Source organism: Suricata suricatta, chromosome 10, assembly GCF_006229205.1.
Source record: "Suricata suricatta isolate VVHF042 chromosome 10, meerkat_22Aug2017_6uvM2_HiC, whole genome shotgun sequence".
Lineage (NCBI taxonomy): Eukaryota > Metazoa > Chordata > Mammalia > Carnivora > Herpestidae > Suricata > Suricata suricatta.
The window spans coordinates 106,411,251-106,426,314 of record NC_043709.1 but is presented as its reverse complement, the minus strand read 5'-3'; the positions used below and the strand labels follow the sequence as shown (position 1 = coordinate 106,426,314).

Genomic DNA, 15,064 nt, shown 5'->3' with positions numbered 1-15,064 from the left:
AAGAACTAAACACGTCCATACTACCAACTGATGTGAGAGAAGAGATGTAGCTAACAGAACATCAAGGTTTTTCAGTGATGGAAATATTATACAATTACTTATATGCCATTGTAAGACACATAAATATACAAGGATATAAACTGTAATTAAACATAGTGCTTACAAAGTCCCTGTGGACAGATGCTTATCTGTCCAAATTCTTTTTTTAAAGAGAAATTATAGAAAACACAATGGGCCAACTACTATACCTAAAGAAGACAATAAGGAGTTTCACTATAAGAAACCTAAACTCAAAATGTTCTAAGATATTAACCTGTAGAATCAAGAAGAAATATTTTTCAATAAGAACAAATACCTTTCAAGCCACTCTTTTGGTTTTTCCCATTGTGAAACTTCTGTTCGACAGTTGTAGTAGTATTTTTTCCCAGAAGAGCTAATATGCTCAGACCAGTCATCTGCAGAATCATAAGGCTTAAAAACACATGGTTACAAATTAGAAAATCTTAATACTATTAAATCACTTGATATGAAATATCAAGAATACCAATGGTTTTCAAAACATGTAAATGGAAAAAGACTATGAAACAAAGGGATCCTGATATAGAATAGAATTATCTGTGTATATACATCTTAGGAGACCTTGGTCTGTTGAAAGCCATAACCATGGAAAATCCTCTAAAATTTAATAGATTAGATACATTAGTTTTTTAGGCACAGAATAAGAAATGCAAAATTAACAACATCTTGACTGTAGAAAAGCGTTATAAAAGTTCCCCATTATTATAATTTTAATAGCTGAAATCCAATCACACAGTGGTGGGGGGGGGTGTTTCAGAAAATCCACACTCAACTGATCTGATGACGTGACATACATCAGTTCTAAACTCATTATGGCACAACAGTACTCACATATAATGTAACAGAGAATAACCTGCCTACAGTAACTAACTTAATGGAAGTTCATTAACACAAAAAAGCACAAAATTAAAAATAAAATGTAAACACAAAGCTGATTAAAAGCTTTGAAGCCCATGAGATGGGGCCAAATGTTAGCTAAACCTTGTCTCATGTAATAGATATAGTAAGCAGCATCACTCATTTTCCTTATAACAAAAACCAGCCTGTCAAAAATTCTCAGATAGGTAGTGTAAAATTATAGAGAAATAAGAAAGGTCTGAAAGGAAGCCCCATTTCCATGGAACTGATCTCAAGAAGTGTAAAGTTTAAGTGCCTGCACTGGCCCCAGGATATCTGATAGATTCCCAAGTGTACTTCTAGTTCTGAAGTTGACCATTTTCACAAAGGAGCTTTGAGACTGAAATGAAATAATTTCATGCTCTGGTAGTACATACTTCTTCTGGGTTCACTGGTGTAAAGTGACAATTTTAAAGCTTGAGGAACAAACTCTCATGCACTGCCTACTCAACTTTAATTTCACCAACTAGAAAATACGCCCAGAGAACTTCCAAATTGTCCATAAGTCACAAAACTAGTGATAGAAAAAAGTGTCAATGCCTATGTTTCTGGATGCCCATTATTTCCATCCAATCAATAACAATTCTGGAAATGTCACAGTAATTTTGAAGGTAGATGAAAAAATTTTGCAGATTCCTCTACATTTATGCCCTTGGGGGTATGCCCCCCAAATAATGAAACTACTGGAAATTACCCATATGCCTCCAAACCTCTGCTACCAGTGGAAAGTCAACGCTCAGTCCTTCCAGTTCCCAGAAGCAGCCTGCAACCAAGCTGCAGGAACCAATCATGAAAGACTGAATGCAGACCAGATGTGAAGTTCTAAGTATCTTCTAGTACGGCAGGCATTAAAGAGATGGTTTTATTCTACTTTTTTATTCTATAGTTATTTTTCATAACACTGCACATGCTAACAACATATAAAGGGTTTACAATTGACCGATTTAAAATTATTTTTCATATTTATCAAGTCTTAATTTTTAATATGGTAAATACGGAAAGATAAACAACGGCTCTCACTTCTCAGGAATGTAGAAAGCTCATGAGAAAAGAAACTTTTAGAACAATTGCACTTAAAAAATAGTACTAAATAGTACTAAACAGTTACGGAGGCATCATATAGAGGTCTGTTCTCCAGTTCAAAATGTCTTTTACCTCCTACGCAAACACTGCTTTTCTCTTTTTAGAAAAAGCATATCCCCCTTTCTACTTTTTTTCTTGAAATACAGAATCCCACTACTTCTTCCCCAAGTGAAACAATGGGAAAGAAATGGTTAATATTGGAAGTAACCTATGAACAGTTATTAAGGAACAGTTCACTGAACAACATCGAAGATGGCATTTACTGTAACAAAGAATTTCACAGAGAAAAATTATGCAGAGTATCTTCAGGCAAGGCTGATTACAGAAAATAGATCTTGAAGGCCTCAAACTGAAAAGCTCCAAAATATGCAGAAGATATTTAAGCGATAACAAGTAGAGCTGGTATATAAATGTAAAGTCATCTAGGACTGACTTCAAACCAGGATTGAATTCCCAGCAAATCAAAATTGGTGGACAGGCAGAGGGAAGATACCGATTATGTCTTTAAATGGGAGTAATTTTTTTTTCCTAAATGAAGCAAGTTAGAGGCCTCTTAAAAATCACGAATATGCATAACTAATCTAAAACAATCTACATGAGGTCTCTAAGTCCCATTATGATTTAGATTAGGAAGGAGGAATGATTCAAAAAGCTTTTCCTAAATAGTTGCCATGGGCTAGGTTATATGTTAAACCACAACAAATGTTCATCACAGGACTTAGGGACTACATGTGAGTATCTTAATTTAATACTGAAAAAATAAGGCAACTTCAACTGGACTTTCAAGTTTATAAATATAAATCAGCCAGCAATGAAATGTCTTTGTAGAGAACTAAATAAGTGTTACTGATTTTCAAAGACAGATGTAAAACCTGAAAACTTCAAGGAGAAAAAAGTACTTTTTAAAAATGTAACTCCGTATTGTGTTAACCTAAGTTACCTAATATTCATCTCTCCCTTCATTATTAAAATATTAGATTAAAAACTAAGTTTATATTTTATTTTCTACTCAAAAATTTCCATTAGAAGTGACTTAAAGAGAATGTCAGTTTACTAGTAACCTCCAGAAAGTTTCAAAAGTAACTTCTCAGTTAAGATTAAATTTATGGGTCCTGCCCCCTAGGTACATTATAATGAAAAAAGACCACTACCTAGAGATTAAGTATATACCTATAGTTGAAATTTACTGAGGGGGAAATCCTGATCCTGAAACTAACACTTAATTCATTCCATTTCAGTACAGTCTTCAGCTTCCACCCACATAATGAAATCCCCGGACATGATTTGGGTCGATCAAACTTCTCTGATTGCTCATTATTCTGATTTCTCCACATCTTAGAAATCAAAATAACCAGAATTAGTTTTCCGTAAATAAAGATTCTGTTTAAACTAATGTCCACCTGGCTTGCCACTGTAACTGTCAGCAAATACCAAATCAGAACTGTGAGTGATAAATGGAACTTTGTTACTCTGTAAATTATTGGGGCCATTTTCCACAAAGATTCATCCTAAAATCCTGAATATACATCGTAATGGAAATGACTCATCCCAAGCAGTTTGATAACACCTGTTAAGGTTTACCAAGCTGTCGTCTCAGCCTCAACAAGACCCCTCTATACTGTTCTGTGATGCTAGCACTGGGATGCTGCAAATTACATTCTTAGTCAGCTGGCTGGCTTCCTGTTAGATTCTACCAATAGTAGGCCCTGGAGTAGGACTGAAAGGCAGGAGAAAGAAGCCTAGCAGCCACAGCTGGCTCCAGTTTCCAGCTCTCTGCTGTCTGAAACCAGAACTAGCTTCATACCACTCAGAGGTACTATCACCAGCTCTCTGCAGGACTCCCCTACTAAGCTATAACCACGTCTTTCTACTGTACTCTAGCCCTAAAGGTGATTACTATACATGTATTATCTCAGTGTTCCTTTTTGTTTTTTCAGTTCTCAGTAACATGTAGTATCTGCTTAATCAATCCTATATACAAAATTCTCTGTGCTATCAAATTTTCTGTGCTAAGTACCTAGTATGTTTTGCTTTCCTACCTGGACCCTAATACAATGTTTAAAGCCATTCTAAATTTACCTTTATGAAAATATTACCGATTATGTTTCAATTTTCTGTAGAAATGTACTATCCACACTGCTTCAACAAGGGACAAGAAATAATTAATCCCAAGGACCTTTCAATGCCAATTAATTTGTGATGATCACCAAGGCAAAATCTGTCAGATTCAACCTCTACTTCTATAGCCTTCTAGTTGTTCCTCCCTTCCTAGATTTTCCAAGCTACTACCGGATGGCATTTGAAATATTCCAAGTATGAGGTTACTTCAATTCTATGCTTCAATAGCTCTCCACTGCGTTTCTATAAAATTCATATTCCTTGGTAAGATACATAATTTTTTTGTGATCTGTTTTCCCACTCATGTATGTAACCTCAACTCTTGCTATTCTTTCACACTATCAAAATCCTTGCCGTTCTCTCCAAATATACTATGCTATTTCACACTTCAGTCTTTGTAGATGCTGTTCCCTTTGCATACCACACAAATTCCAGACCTCTTCAACTGTTTAAGTTCTATTCAATCGGCTCAGTAGTGTTACTTGTACTTTAATGTCTTACTCTCATCCAAGCTGGAATTCCCCTTCTGAGTGCTCCCAAAGCATAAACTATTCACTCTTCAGTTTTCACCACAGCTCCAAAAGTTCCTTTAAGATGGGCCACATTTTCTTTGTACTATGTACCTACAACAGATGCTTGGCAGCTTCTGTTGAATGGTTTTATTAAAACTTTCATTTGAACCCTGACTTTAAAAAATGCAATCAGTTTAGAAATATCTAATATTCCTGACTTTCATTCCCTTGAGGACAGGAATCTTCACTAGTATTTAGTACAGTGTGTACCACAGGAAATGCTCTAAACAGATACTGTAAGATGTGTACATATTATAGAAGGAGAGTAAGCTCAAGTTAAACCACTTTAGGTAACTATAGAAGTTTCATAATGTACAGATCTGTATATACAGATATTGCAATGGTAAGATTTTACTCTGTACAGTAAAAATGATGAAATACCAAAATAGTGTCTCCTGAGTATTCTCAATTCTCCTAAAAAGGTAAGCTAATTACTTCAAATACATTTTTAAAAAGGTCAACTTTTATGGGGGGACGACGACAATAGATTTAACAACCACAAAGACTTGGTGGAGGGGTGGGGATGGGGATGGCAGTGGGTAGGGCCATAAATTAAAAACCCAAAACCAAAAGTGATCATGTTTGTATACTTACTGTGTCTGAAGTTTTGCTTGGATTATTGCTTGGATTAGAAGAATGTGAATTTGAACTATGAAGAGCACTGTGGTTGTGTGAATTTTCTTGTGGAGAGTAACTGGTCCCTTAAAAGAAACAAAGAGCAAAGTGAATTATAAGTCGTATTTCATGTTTAATTTTAACTGGCTTCTACCATAGTAAAGATCACTGTGTAACCCTAAATCATTTTATAAGCATCAGAAATATATATTCATACTTCTTGCATATTAAGTATCTGTGAGCCAACTAAAGATGTGGCTTGAAGAGCATATATCTTACATGGCTGACAGCCTACGGAAAAATGTTATCTATTAGATATCTATTATATGAGCAAAACCTAATCTGTATCATTTCTAGCAACTTGTTGGGTTTTTTAAAATAAGTTTTATTAGGGACAGACAGAACCACAACCATAAAGAGAAAAGTCACAAAGTTTCAATCGATACACAACTAAACAGTCACAAATATCCAGTATGTTTTTGCAACTATTTTTCAATCCTTTTTAAATTTTCTTTTGAACATTTATGTATTATTGAGAGCATGCACCCAAGTGGGGGGAGGGGCAGAGAGAGGGAGAAGCAGACTTTGCACTGTGAGTAGAGCCCAATGTGGGGATGTGGGGCTGAAGCGCAAGAATTACAAGACAGGACTTGAGCCCAAAATCAAGAGTGGGACACTATAACTGACTAAGCCACCCAGTCACCCCTATTTTTCAATTTCTTAAATAGCCTCTACAACTTTATTTTAAATAGTTCTGCCACTTTTTCAACTAAAATAGTATCAAGAAAAGTTAAATCTTAGGGAAAGTACTTCTGTTTCAAGACGGTGAAATGTTATTAAATCCCCTAATAACAGGACCAACTCGACCTAGAAATTGTTTTAAAGTAATTCATTTACTTGTAAGTTTTATGAACAAACCACACATCTTAGGATGTGTGTTTCCTTTCTCAGTTACAAAGATAAGTGTTTACGGTCCTTTAAAAAAAAAAAAAAAAAGGCTGGGCATGCGGTGGCTCAGTTGGCTAAGCATCCACTTCAGCTCAGTCATGATCTTAGGAGTCATGATTTCTAGCCCTACAACAGGCTCTGTGCTGACAGCCCAGAGCCTGAAGCCTGCTTTGGATTCTGTGTCTCCCCTCTCTCCGCCCCTCCCCGTCTTGCTCTCAAAAAAAAAAAAAAAAAAAAATTTTTTTTTAAATTTTTTTGAAGCCAACATATAAAAATAACTTGCAAAAACACTGTTTAAATAAATACAAAAAGGTTCACTATAAAAGTCCAACTGCTAATATTTCAATTTCATTCCACATGTTTAGTTTTCAGCAACAAGGTACCATAATTCAACTTTTATTTTAATAAACTACACTGGCAATAGTATGGAGTCTACACTATAATGAACAAAAAAGTGGGAAGAGTAATTTAAATGGTTGATTGGGGGTGCGCCTGGGTGGCTCAGTCGGTTAAGCCTCTGGCTTCGGCTCAGGTCAGATCTCAGGTTTGTGGATTCGAGCCCCGTGTCAGGCTCTGTGCTGACAGCTAGCTCAGAGCCTGGAGCCTGCTTCCGGTTCTGTGTCTCCTTCTCTCTCTGCCCCTCCCCCTCTCATGCTCTGTCTCTCTCTGTATCAAAAAATAAATTAAAAAAAAAACATTAAAAATAAATAAATGGTTGATTGGTCTAGGAATTAGCAGTTAAAACCAGTTGTTATTAGTAGACATATTAACTATTTATATACCAGCAGGGGAAACAAAGTGGATAAAAAAGTGAACTGGGACAGGCAGAAGAAGACTAGAAAGTTTTAAGATATCCAAGTGGAAATGGTCAGCAGATCTACACAGAACCAGGAATTCAGAAGCGGATCTGGAGGTCACCTCTATTAGAAGTGAAAGGTGGGAGACTCTAACCTTGCCTTGCATAATATAAACAAGCACTATGCACTTGGAATGAAGAAAAGTATGGTTAAGAGTAAAGGCAATGACCAACATTTAACCTTGGATACAGGCCAGTTTACTTGGATCTCGTTCTGGCTTCCCTAGGACCCAAAAAAGCTAGTGATGTGACAAAAGACAAAAGGTTACTCAAGAACCTGGAAAAATGGGAGTACTGTAGTAGAACAGAAGAGATTTCTCAACAAGGCTACTGCTTGATGACTTCATTATCTACTTATTTTTAATTTTATCTTGCTGTATGGCATGTGTTTATATTAACACCCTAAACTTCAATACAGTTGGCAAAACATCCTTCAGTGTAAACACTATCAAGATGAAATCAGTCAAGATTAATTCAGTGTGCAGAGAAGTTATCAGACTGCTATCCTTAGAAAAGCCTACTTACACAGTGGCCCTTGGCTGACATGCGGGAACCTAGATTTCTAGAGAGCTCCCTCAACAGCTGACAGTTGCTCACTGGGCCTAAGCTGTTTGTGCATGCAATATGGTTTATGCTTAACATATGCCTTCCTATTGGGAATCCAGATTTTTGGTACATGCTAGGGAGAGGTGCCTCTGTAACAAGCCAAATTCAATAAAAAAATCTTGGGTACTAAATCTCGTATAAGCTTCCTTTGTAGTCAACATTTCACATGTATTGTCACAATTCACCGCTGAAGGAATGAAGCATGTCTTGGGTGACTCTTCTGAAGACTTCTTGGAGACCCACACCTGGTTTCCTCCAGGCTTTGCTCTGCATACTTTTTCCCTTACTCGACTATGCTTTGTATCTTTCACAGTAACAGATTATAGCCATGGTAATAATTATACACTGGGTCCTGTGAGCCTCTTAGCCCCAACACACTCAGTTACAAAGAAAACATAATACTCCCAAGGTTTGTAGGAAAAATCAGATCGATGCCAAGATTTGTACTTTTTAGAACTCATACTTTCTTAAAAATAAAGTCAGGTTTACAAATAAAGAGAACTAATATACTTAGAATGTCATTTTTATACATCCATAGTGGAGCTGAGATTCCCACGAAATTTCCAAAAATGTTGACAACGAAGGAAATCAAGGCCAATTTTAAAGACTAAAATGAATCCTACAATAATCCTTTAAATATAAATATATATATATTTCAATGTTTTATTTGTGTGTGTGTGTGTGTGTGTGTGTGTGTGTGTGTGTGTGTATGTGTGTGTGTGGGGGGGGAGAAAGAGACAGCACGAGCAGGGGAGGGACAGAGAGAGAGGCAGACACAGAATCTGAAGACAGGCTCCAGGCTGACAGCTAGCTCAGGCACATCTGAACTAGCTGTCAGCACAGAGCCTGACGCAGGGCTCGAGCCCACGAACCAGGAGATCATGACCCAAGCTGAAGCTGGATGTTCAACTGACTGAGCCACCCAGGTGCCCCCTAGAATAATCCTTTAAGAAGCCTGTATTAGATGCCCTGACATTACTCTCACATATTCTTAAGCAAGACGATCTATGCTTAAATCTATGAAATCAAAGTGCCACACGAAAGATTTGTTGAAAAGACACGATAAGTGAAGTGCTCTATAAACATAAGTTAGTTGGGGCACCTGGGTGGCTTAGCTGCGTCAGGTTGTCATGACACGGGCTTCCTGAATTTGAGTCCCATGTCTGGCTCCATGCTGACAGTGCAGGGCCTGCTTGGGATTCTCTCCATCCCTCTCTCTGCCCCTCCCTGACTTGTGCAGTTTTGGTCTCTCAAAATAAACAAACAAACTTGAAAAAAAATAAACAGAAGGTATATTAAGAATGAGGTCTACTCCTTTCCCATGAAGTTAAAATCCAGGAACCCACTCCACTTTAATGTTATTGTTACTATTAACAAAAATTAAAAAATTGACAACCATCCAGTAAGTTAAGCTCCTGACTCTGAAGAAACAGTGTACTTCCACAAGTCTGACACAGATGGTATTAGCTATTAGGCTTGGTATATGTGTTTTCAGAGGGCATAAGATAATCATCAAAAACCACAAGCATGAGGCACACTAGTCTAAGACTTTAGAAACCAGAGAAAACTGAATCAGCTGTTAAGAGAGAAGACACTTTCAGAGACAGGACTTTTTCAATAGGGATTAGAGTCTACATCCTGTGAAATAGATTTATCTAGACCACTTAACAAAACAACTGAAACTTAGAACAGAAGTGAGAAGCAAGATTAAGACACAGATATTTTGGTAAGGGACTAAAAATAAACTGACATTCTTAAACAGAATTCAAAACTAAGTGAAAGAGGTTTTATAAAAAGACTGATATGATATGGTAGGCAATTAGAAGGATGTGCTTAAGAACTGAAGGCAGCGCAGATTTACCCCTGAATAACATGGTTATACTAAGTTAAAGCTAGCTCTCTATAATAAAAGCTACAATTCATATTAACTTCCAACACATTTTTTTTCCTTTCTCCATGCAGTTCTTTCCAAACTGAAGTAACATACAAGTAGAAAAGTAAAGTGATGATACACACCCTACCTAGCACCACAGTTAATGATGGTGGTTATGATTTTTCAGACCTACATTTTCCGTACCTATATAGAAAGCACTACACATCACAAATTTCTTCGAAATCTCACTTTTATATTAAAACTTCACATGAATTTTTGTATCTTGCCCTACAGTGAGTTTGTTTCAGGATTAAGAACACAAGTTCGTTGTTTTTTTAATGTGTATTTATTTTTGAGAGTGAGCAAGCAAACAGGGAAGGTACAGAGAAAGGGGGGACAGAGGATGCAAGTGGGCTCCACGCTGACAGCAGAGAGCCCAATACAGGATTCGAATGCATGAACCCAGCCAAAATTGGACACTCCACCAACTGAGCCACCCAGGCTCCCCGGAATACAAATTTTTATTAGCAGTATGATGCACAGTCTAACCCTAACAGAAAGAATAAATGATTTGTGGGTGATAATATATCCAAAGATTCCTAAACCTTAAACTCAGAATTTTAATATTCTATCCAGTGATTATTTAAGTGCACAAAGAAAGATTATACGCTGGTGAGGAAAAAAATATATGTATGTATGTATGTATGTATGTGTATATATTCTGATGAAAGACAGTCTTATGGATGCAGTTTGGCCCAGGAAGATAATGGAAGCCAAAGCTGTTTATATGATCTGGTGCCCTTTATGCTCTCTGTATATTACCAAAAAGTGCTTACAACTTAAAACATCTGAGAAAAGTAAGATTTCTGGATAAGTGGGATAAAATGGACTAGTTGATACCATAAGAAATTAAAATTAGGACTGATGAAGCAAGTCTTTTTTTTTTTTAATTTTTAAAATGTTTTTTATTTATTTTTGAGACAGAGAGAGACAGAGCATGAGCAGGGAGGGGCAGAGAGAGAGGGAGGCCAGAATTGGAAGTAGGCTCCAGACTCTGAGCTGTCAGCACAGAGCCTGATGTGGGGCTTGAACCCACGAACGTGAGATCATGACCTGAGCTGAAGTCGGAGGTTTAACCTGACTGAGCCACCCAGGCGCCCCAAGCAAGTCTTAGAGACTTCTAAGAAAAGGATACTACTGAGAATTATTTGGGTTTAGAGGTAGGGTGGGGAGTGGAATAAAAGGGTTATAGGTCTATCTATGCTTAAGCAAACTGTTCTCACCCAGTGCTTAACCAAAAGCAGATATGAAATGGAGATGTATTAATTTGATTAGATGCTAATATCAGACTAGAATCCAGGGGTCAACAAAATACAACCTGCTGGGATACATGTTTTCATCACTAGTTTTATCAGAACACAGTGATAGCCAACCATTTAAGTATTTTGTATGGCTACTTTTTCTCTTTAACTGTGACAATGACTGTGAGGCCTACAAGATTAAAATAATATCCAGCCTTTTAAGAAACTTTGCTAGGTTAGACATTAATCTAAGGTAAAGTAGGGGCGTCTGGCTTGCTCCCCTGCTCGCACTTGGTCTCTCTCAAAAATAAACAAATATTTAAATTTTTTTTTAAAAAAAGGAACAAACCAGATGTCTGACTGACAGATAAATAAAATAGGGAATATTACTCAGCAATAAAAATGAATAAAATACTGCTGAAACATAAAACATGGACTAACTTTGAAAATGTTATGCTAAGTCCAAGAAGCCAGTCACAAAAGCCTATCTTGTAGGATTCCTTGGAGGTAACATCCACAACTGACACATCTATAGAGACAGGCCACCTAAGACTGGGGGCAAGGTGAAAGCTATAGGGTTTCTTTTTGGGTGATGAAATTTCTCTAAAATGGATTGTGGTGACAGTTGCATAACTGGGAGTATATTAAAAACCACTGAACTGCACCCTTTAAATTGGTGAACTGTACAGGAGGTGGATTACACATCAATAAAACTGTAACAACAACAAAAAAAACCTACCATAATTGAATCCCTAATTCAACATTTCTTAAATTCGAATCCTAAGAAATATTTTGAATAAAAAATGTCACATGGTCACGTAAATCTGGGAAAAGGGTATATGAAATTCTCTCATAGGAAATTTAAATGTACTTTAAAGGATTTAAGAATTACTGAAGTAAAGAAACTTTAATCTGGGGGGGGGGGGGGATTAAGTACTGATACATGACACCACATCTATGATCCATGAAAACACTATGGAACACTACTGGAAGAGGCCAGTCACAAAAGACCATATGTAATAGTATGTCCACAACAGAAAAATCTATCAAGACAGAAAACATATCAGTGGTTGGGGAGTGGGTAGGGAAGGGAAGAAATGGGGAGTGATTGCTACTGGCGGGGTGGTGGTGGCAACGGTACGGTATGCAAATTAAACTTTGATTTTTTAAAAGACATTTAAAATTGAGAACCACTCAAGGAAAACAGCACTCAATCAGGTAAATATGGTCTTCAGTCCAGACTTCACCTCTGCCTTAATAAATAAAAGTGAGGAAGGGCACCTGGGTGGCTCAGTCGGTTAAGTGTCCAACTTCGGCTCAGGTCATGATCTCAGAGCTGCTGAGTTCAAGCCCCGTGTCAGGCTCTGTGCTGACACCACGGAGCCTGGAGCTGGCTTCAGATTCTGTATCTCCCCCTCTCTCTGTGCCCTTCCCGTGCTCGTGCTCTGTGTCTCTCTCTCTCTCTCAAAAATAAATAAACAAATAAATAAAAGTGAGGAGGTCACTCACCTTCTATGATTATCTTCACCTGTCAAATAAGATACTGTTTGAACAGTACGTAGAATTACTTCTACTTGTTTAGAAAAGCTATTAACACAGGACGCTGGACTCTTCAGTGATCTCACGCACTTGATTCAGTACCATACAAAACAAACAGCATGACAGGATGTAGAACTAATCTTGAAGTAAGGATCTCATTCTTAGGGACTCCAGTAGAAATTCACTTGGTTCAATGTAGTATTCTAACTGCTCTCCCACTTTCATTCTAGTCTCCATTTCAAAACAGTCTCTGTATCTCCAATCATGACAGGTGGCACAGAGAAAAGCCATTCAACTTCTCTGGCTCTACTTACCCTTCCAGCCTTATTCTGCAGCACTTACCATACCTTGCTCACTACACTTGAGCTATCCTGGCCACTTTCAAATCTTTGAACACATGCCCAATTCTTTCCTGCCCTAGATCCTTCACACATTCTATCTCCTTACCTCTCTCTCCCATTCTTCATCTGCCTATTTCTTGGTCATCCTTCGGTCTCAGCTTAAATGCCACAACCTTTGAAACGCCCTTCTTGACCCTCCAACCTAAAACAAGCCCCCTCTCATAACACACATCACTCCTTACCAGCTATTTTTATGGAGTATAATTAGATTACACCTCACATTGTCCTGTTTTCTTGTATTTCTATTAACTACATGATTAGTCTAAGGAAAGCATTACTTTGAAAGAAAAAGGAATAGGTTAGCATGAAAAAAATGACAGTTTTAGGAAAATTTATCTTAAGATTCTGAAGGGTGGTAGGAGACAGTGTAGTTGTAACCTATCCTTTTCCAAGCTGATGCCTGTAGAGAGAGACTGCAAACAAGGAGAAAGAGAAGCAGGTCCTGCCATGTCTAGGTATCTCCAAGTAATTTTACCTCCTGACTGTGATCAATTGAGCAAGTAGTAATCAATTTCAACTCTGGAAGCCTTGTGGTATTCCTCAATCTAAAATTGATCAGAAAATGAAGAAAAAGGAATCTTCAAGTATGTGCATCACTCTCATATGTTTCACACACAATTACAACTCTCAGTTATATTAAGATTGTAAAGGAAATTACAAAGATCTAACAAGAAAAAAGATTTAACTGGATAAAATGAAATGAAGAATAAACTTCAGTCAAGAAGGACAATATGAAAAATGGCATAAAAGTAGGAAAGCATGGAATGACAAGGGTTCAGAGGGCAAGGAGTAAAATCAGTGGGACAGGACCATGAAGTTCCTACAGATGAGCTAAAAGGGGTGTAAGAAAAACATTACTGAAAAGCCTTGGAAACCAAACTAAGGGAAAAACAGAGTTTACCTCTTGGACAAGAAACTCTCAAAATAATTAAGAACTGTTGAGTATTTTCTGGGTTTTCCCCCCAAAGCTTTTGAATAATGCTGGGTGCATCATGAAAAATAACACCATAAAACTAAAGAAAATTCTTTCAAAGAAATAGTTGCCTAGTATTTTCCCCCAACTTTGAGCCACAGAATTCTTTTTTTTCCACCACAGAATTCTTTACATGGCTTACTGCTCTTCCTGTCAATTCACAAGTTACCCCCTAAAAGAGCCTTTCCCTGACCACCTCCTGCCTCATTCCATTATCATTTCAAATCACTATTTCCTTCATAGCACAAATCACAATATGAGATTATCCTGTTTGTCCATTTCATATTGTCTGCCTCTTCAACTAGGAGAGAAAAACTTCTTGAACACAGGGACTCTGCCTGTCATGTCACAGCTAGAATTCCTATAATTGTAACAGCGCTTGGGTCTGTCGGCAGACTAAAATAAAACAAATGCACAAATAGAAGTCCAACACATAAAACAGGATACTCTCTTAAAGCAATGGGGTAATGGGGGATTGAAGACATGCCCACTCCCATTCTTGGAACCTATAGCCTCCATACAGTATCATTTAAAAAGGAATGATACAGGGCGCCTGGGTGGCTCAGTTGGTTATGAATCTGACTTCAGCTCAGGTCATGATCTCAGAGTTCATGAGTTCAAGCCCTGCACTGGGGTCTGGCTGATAGCTCAGAGCCTGGAGCCTGCTTCGGATTCTGTGTCTTCTTCTCTCTCTGACCCTCCTCCACTCCCACTGTCTCTCTCTCAAAAATAAATAAAACATTAAAAAAAAGAATGATAGAGATAAATTCCGCAGATTAGCTGTCAGAAAGCAGTAACAAATCCTGTGGGTCATATGTAAGTATATAAACTTCACCTATTAAATGTAACTAATTTGACCCAGTTAAAAAAAAATGTTAAGATGACATTCATTACCTGCCAACACCCACTGAAACTGTATAATTCATACATATTAGTAAAAACTTATTCTACGCTCCTCCCTTCTATTACATGTACACCATTATATAATTTGGAAAAGTGCTTTTCCCAAAATTACAAGGTATTGAAAAAGGCAGCATGTTACAGCAGAGTAACCTCAAAGAAAACATTGGGTTTTCCCTTACATGTAAAACTTTAAGTTAGAATTTCTCTTCTTTTTAAAAGTTTATTTAGTTTGAGAGAGAGTGAAAGAGCTTGTGTCTGCAGGGGAGGGGCAGGAAGAGAGAGAATCCCAAGCATGCCAGTG

General features: G+C 37.4%; 1 protein-coding gene across 3 annotated transcripts in view; it reads right to left on the bottom strand.

Moving 5' to 3' along the window:
- The window catches only part of WAC (WW domain containing adaptor with coiled-coil), a 75,661-nt gene that overhangs the window by 28,636 nt on the left and 31,961 nt on the right, over window positions 1–15,064 (bottom strand). For all 3 annotated transcript variants that reach the window (XM_029955605.1, XM_029955606.1, XM_029955607.1), the window contains exons 2-3: window positions 5,343–5,449; window positions 356–471 (exon numbers count right to left, since the gene is read on the bottom strand). In XM_029955605.1, the coding sequence (XP_029811465.1) occupies window positions 356–471; window positions 5,343–5,449 (223 nt within the window). The remainder of the gene's footprint in view (window positions 1–355; window positions 472–5,342; window positions 5,450–15,064) is intronic.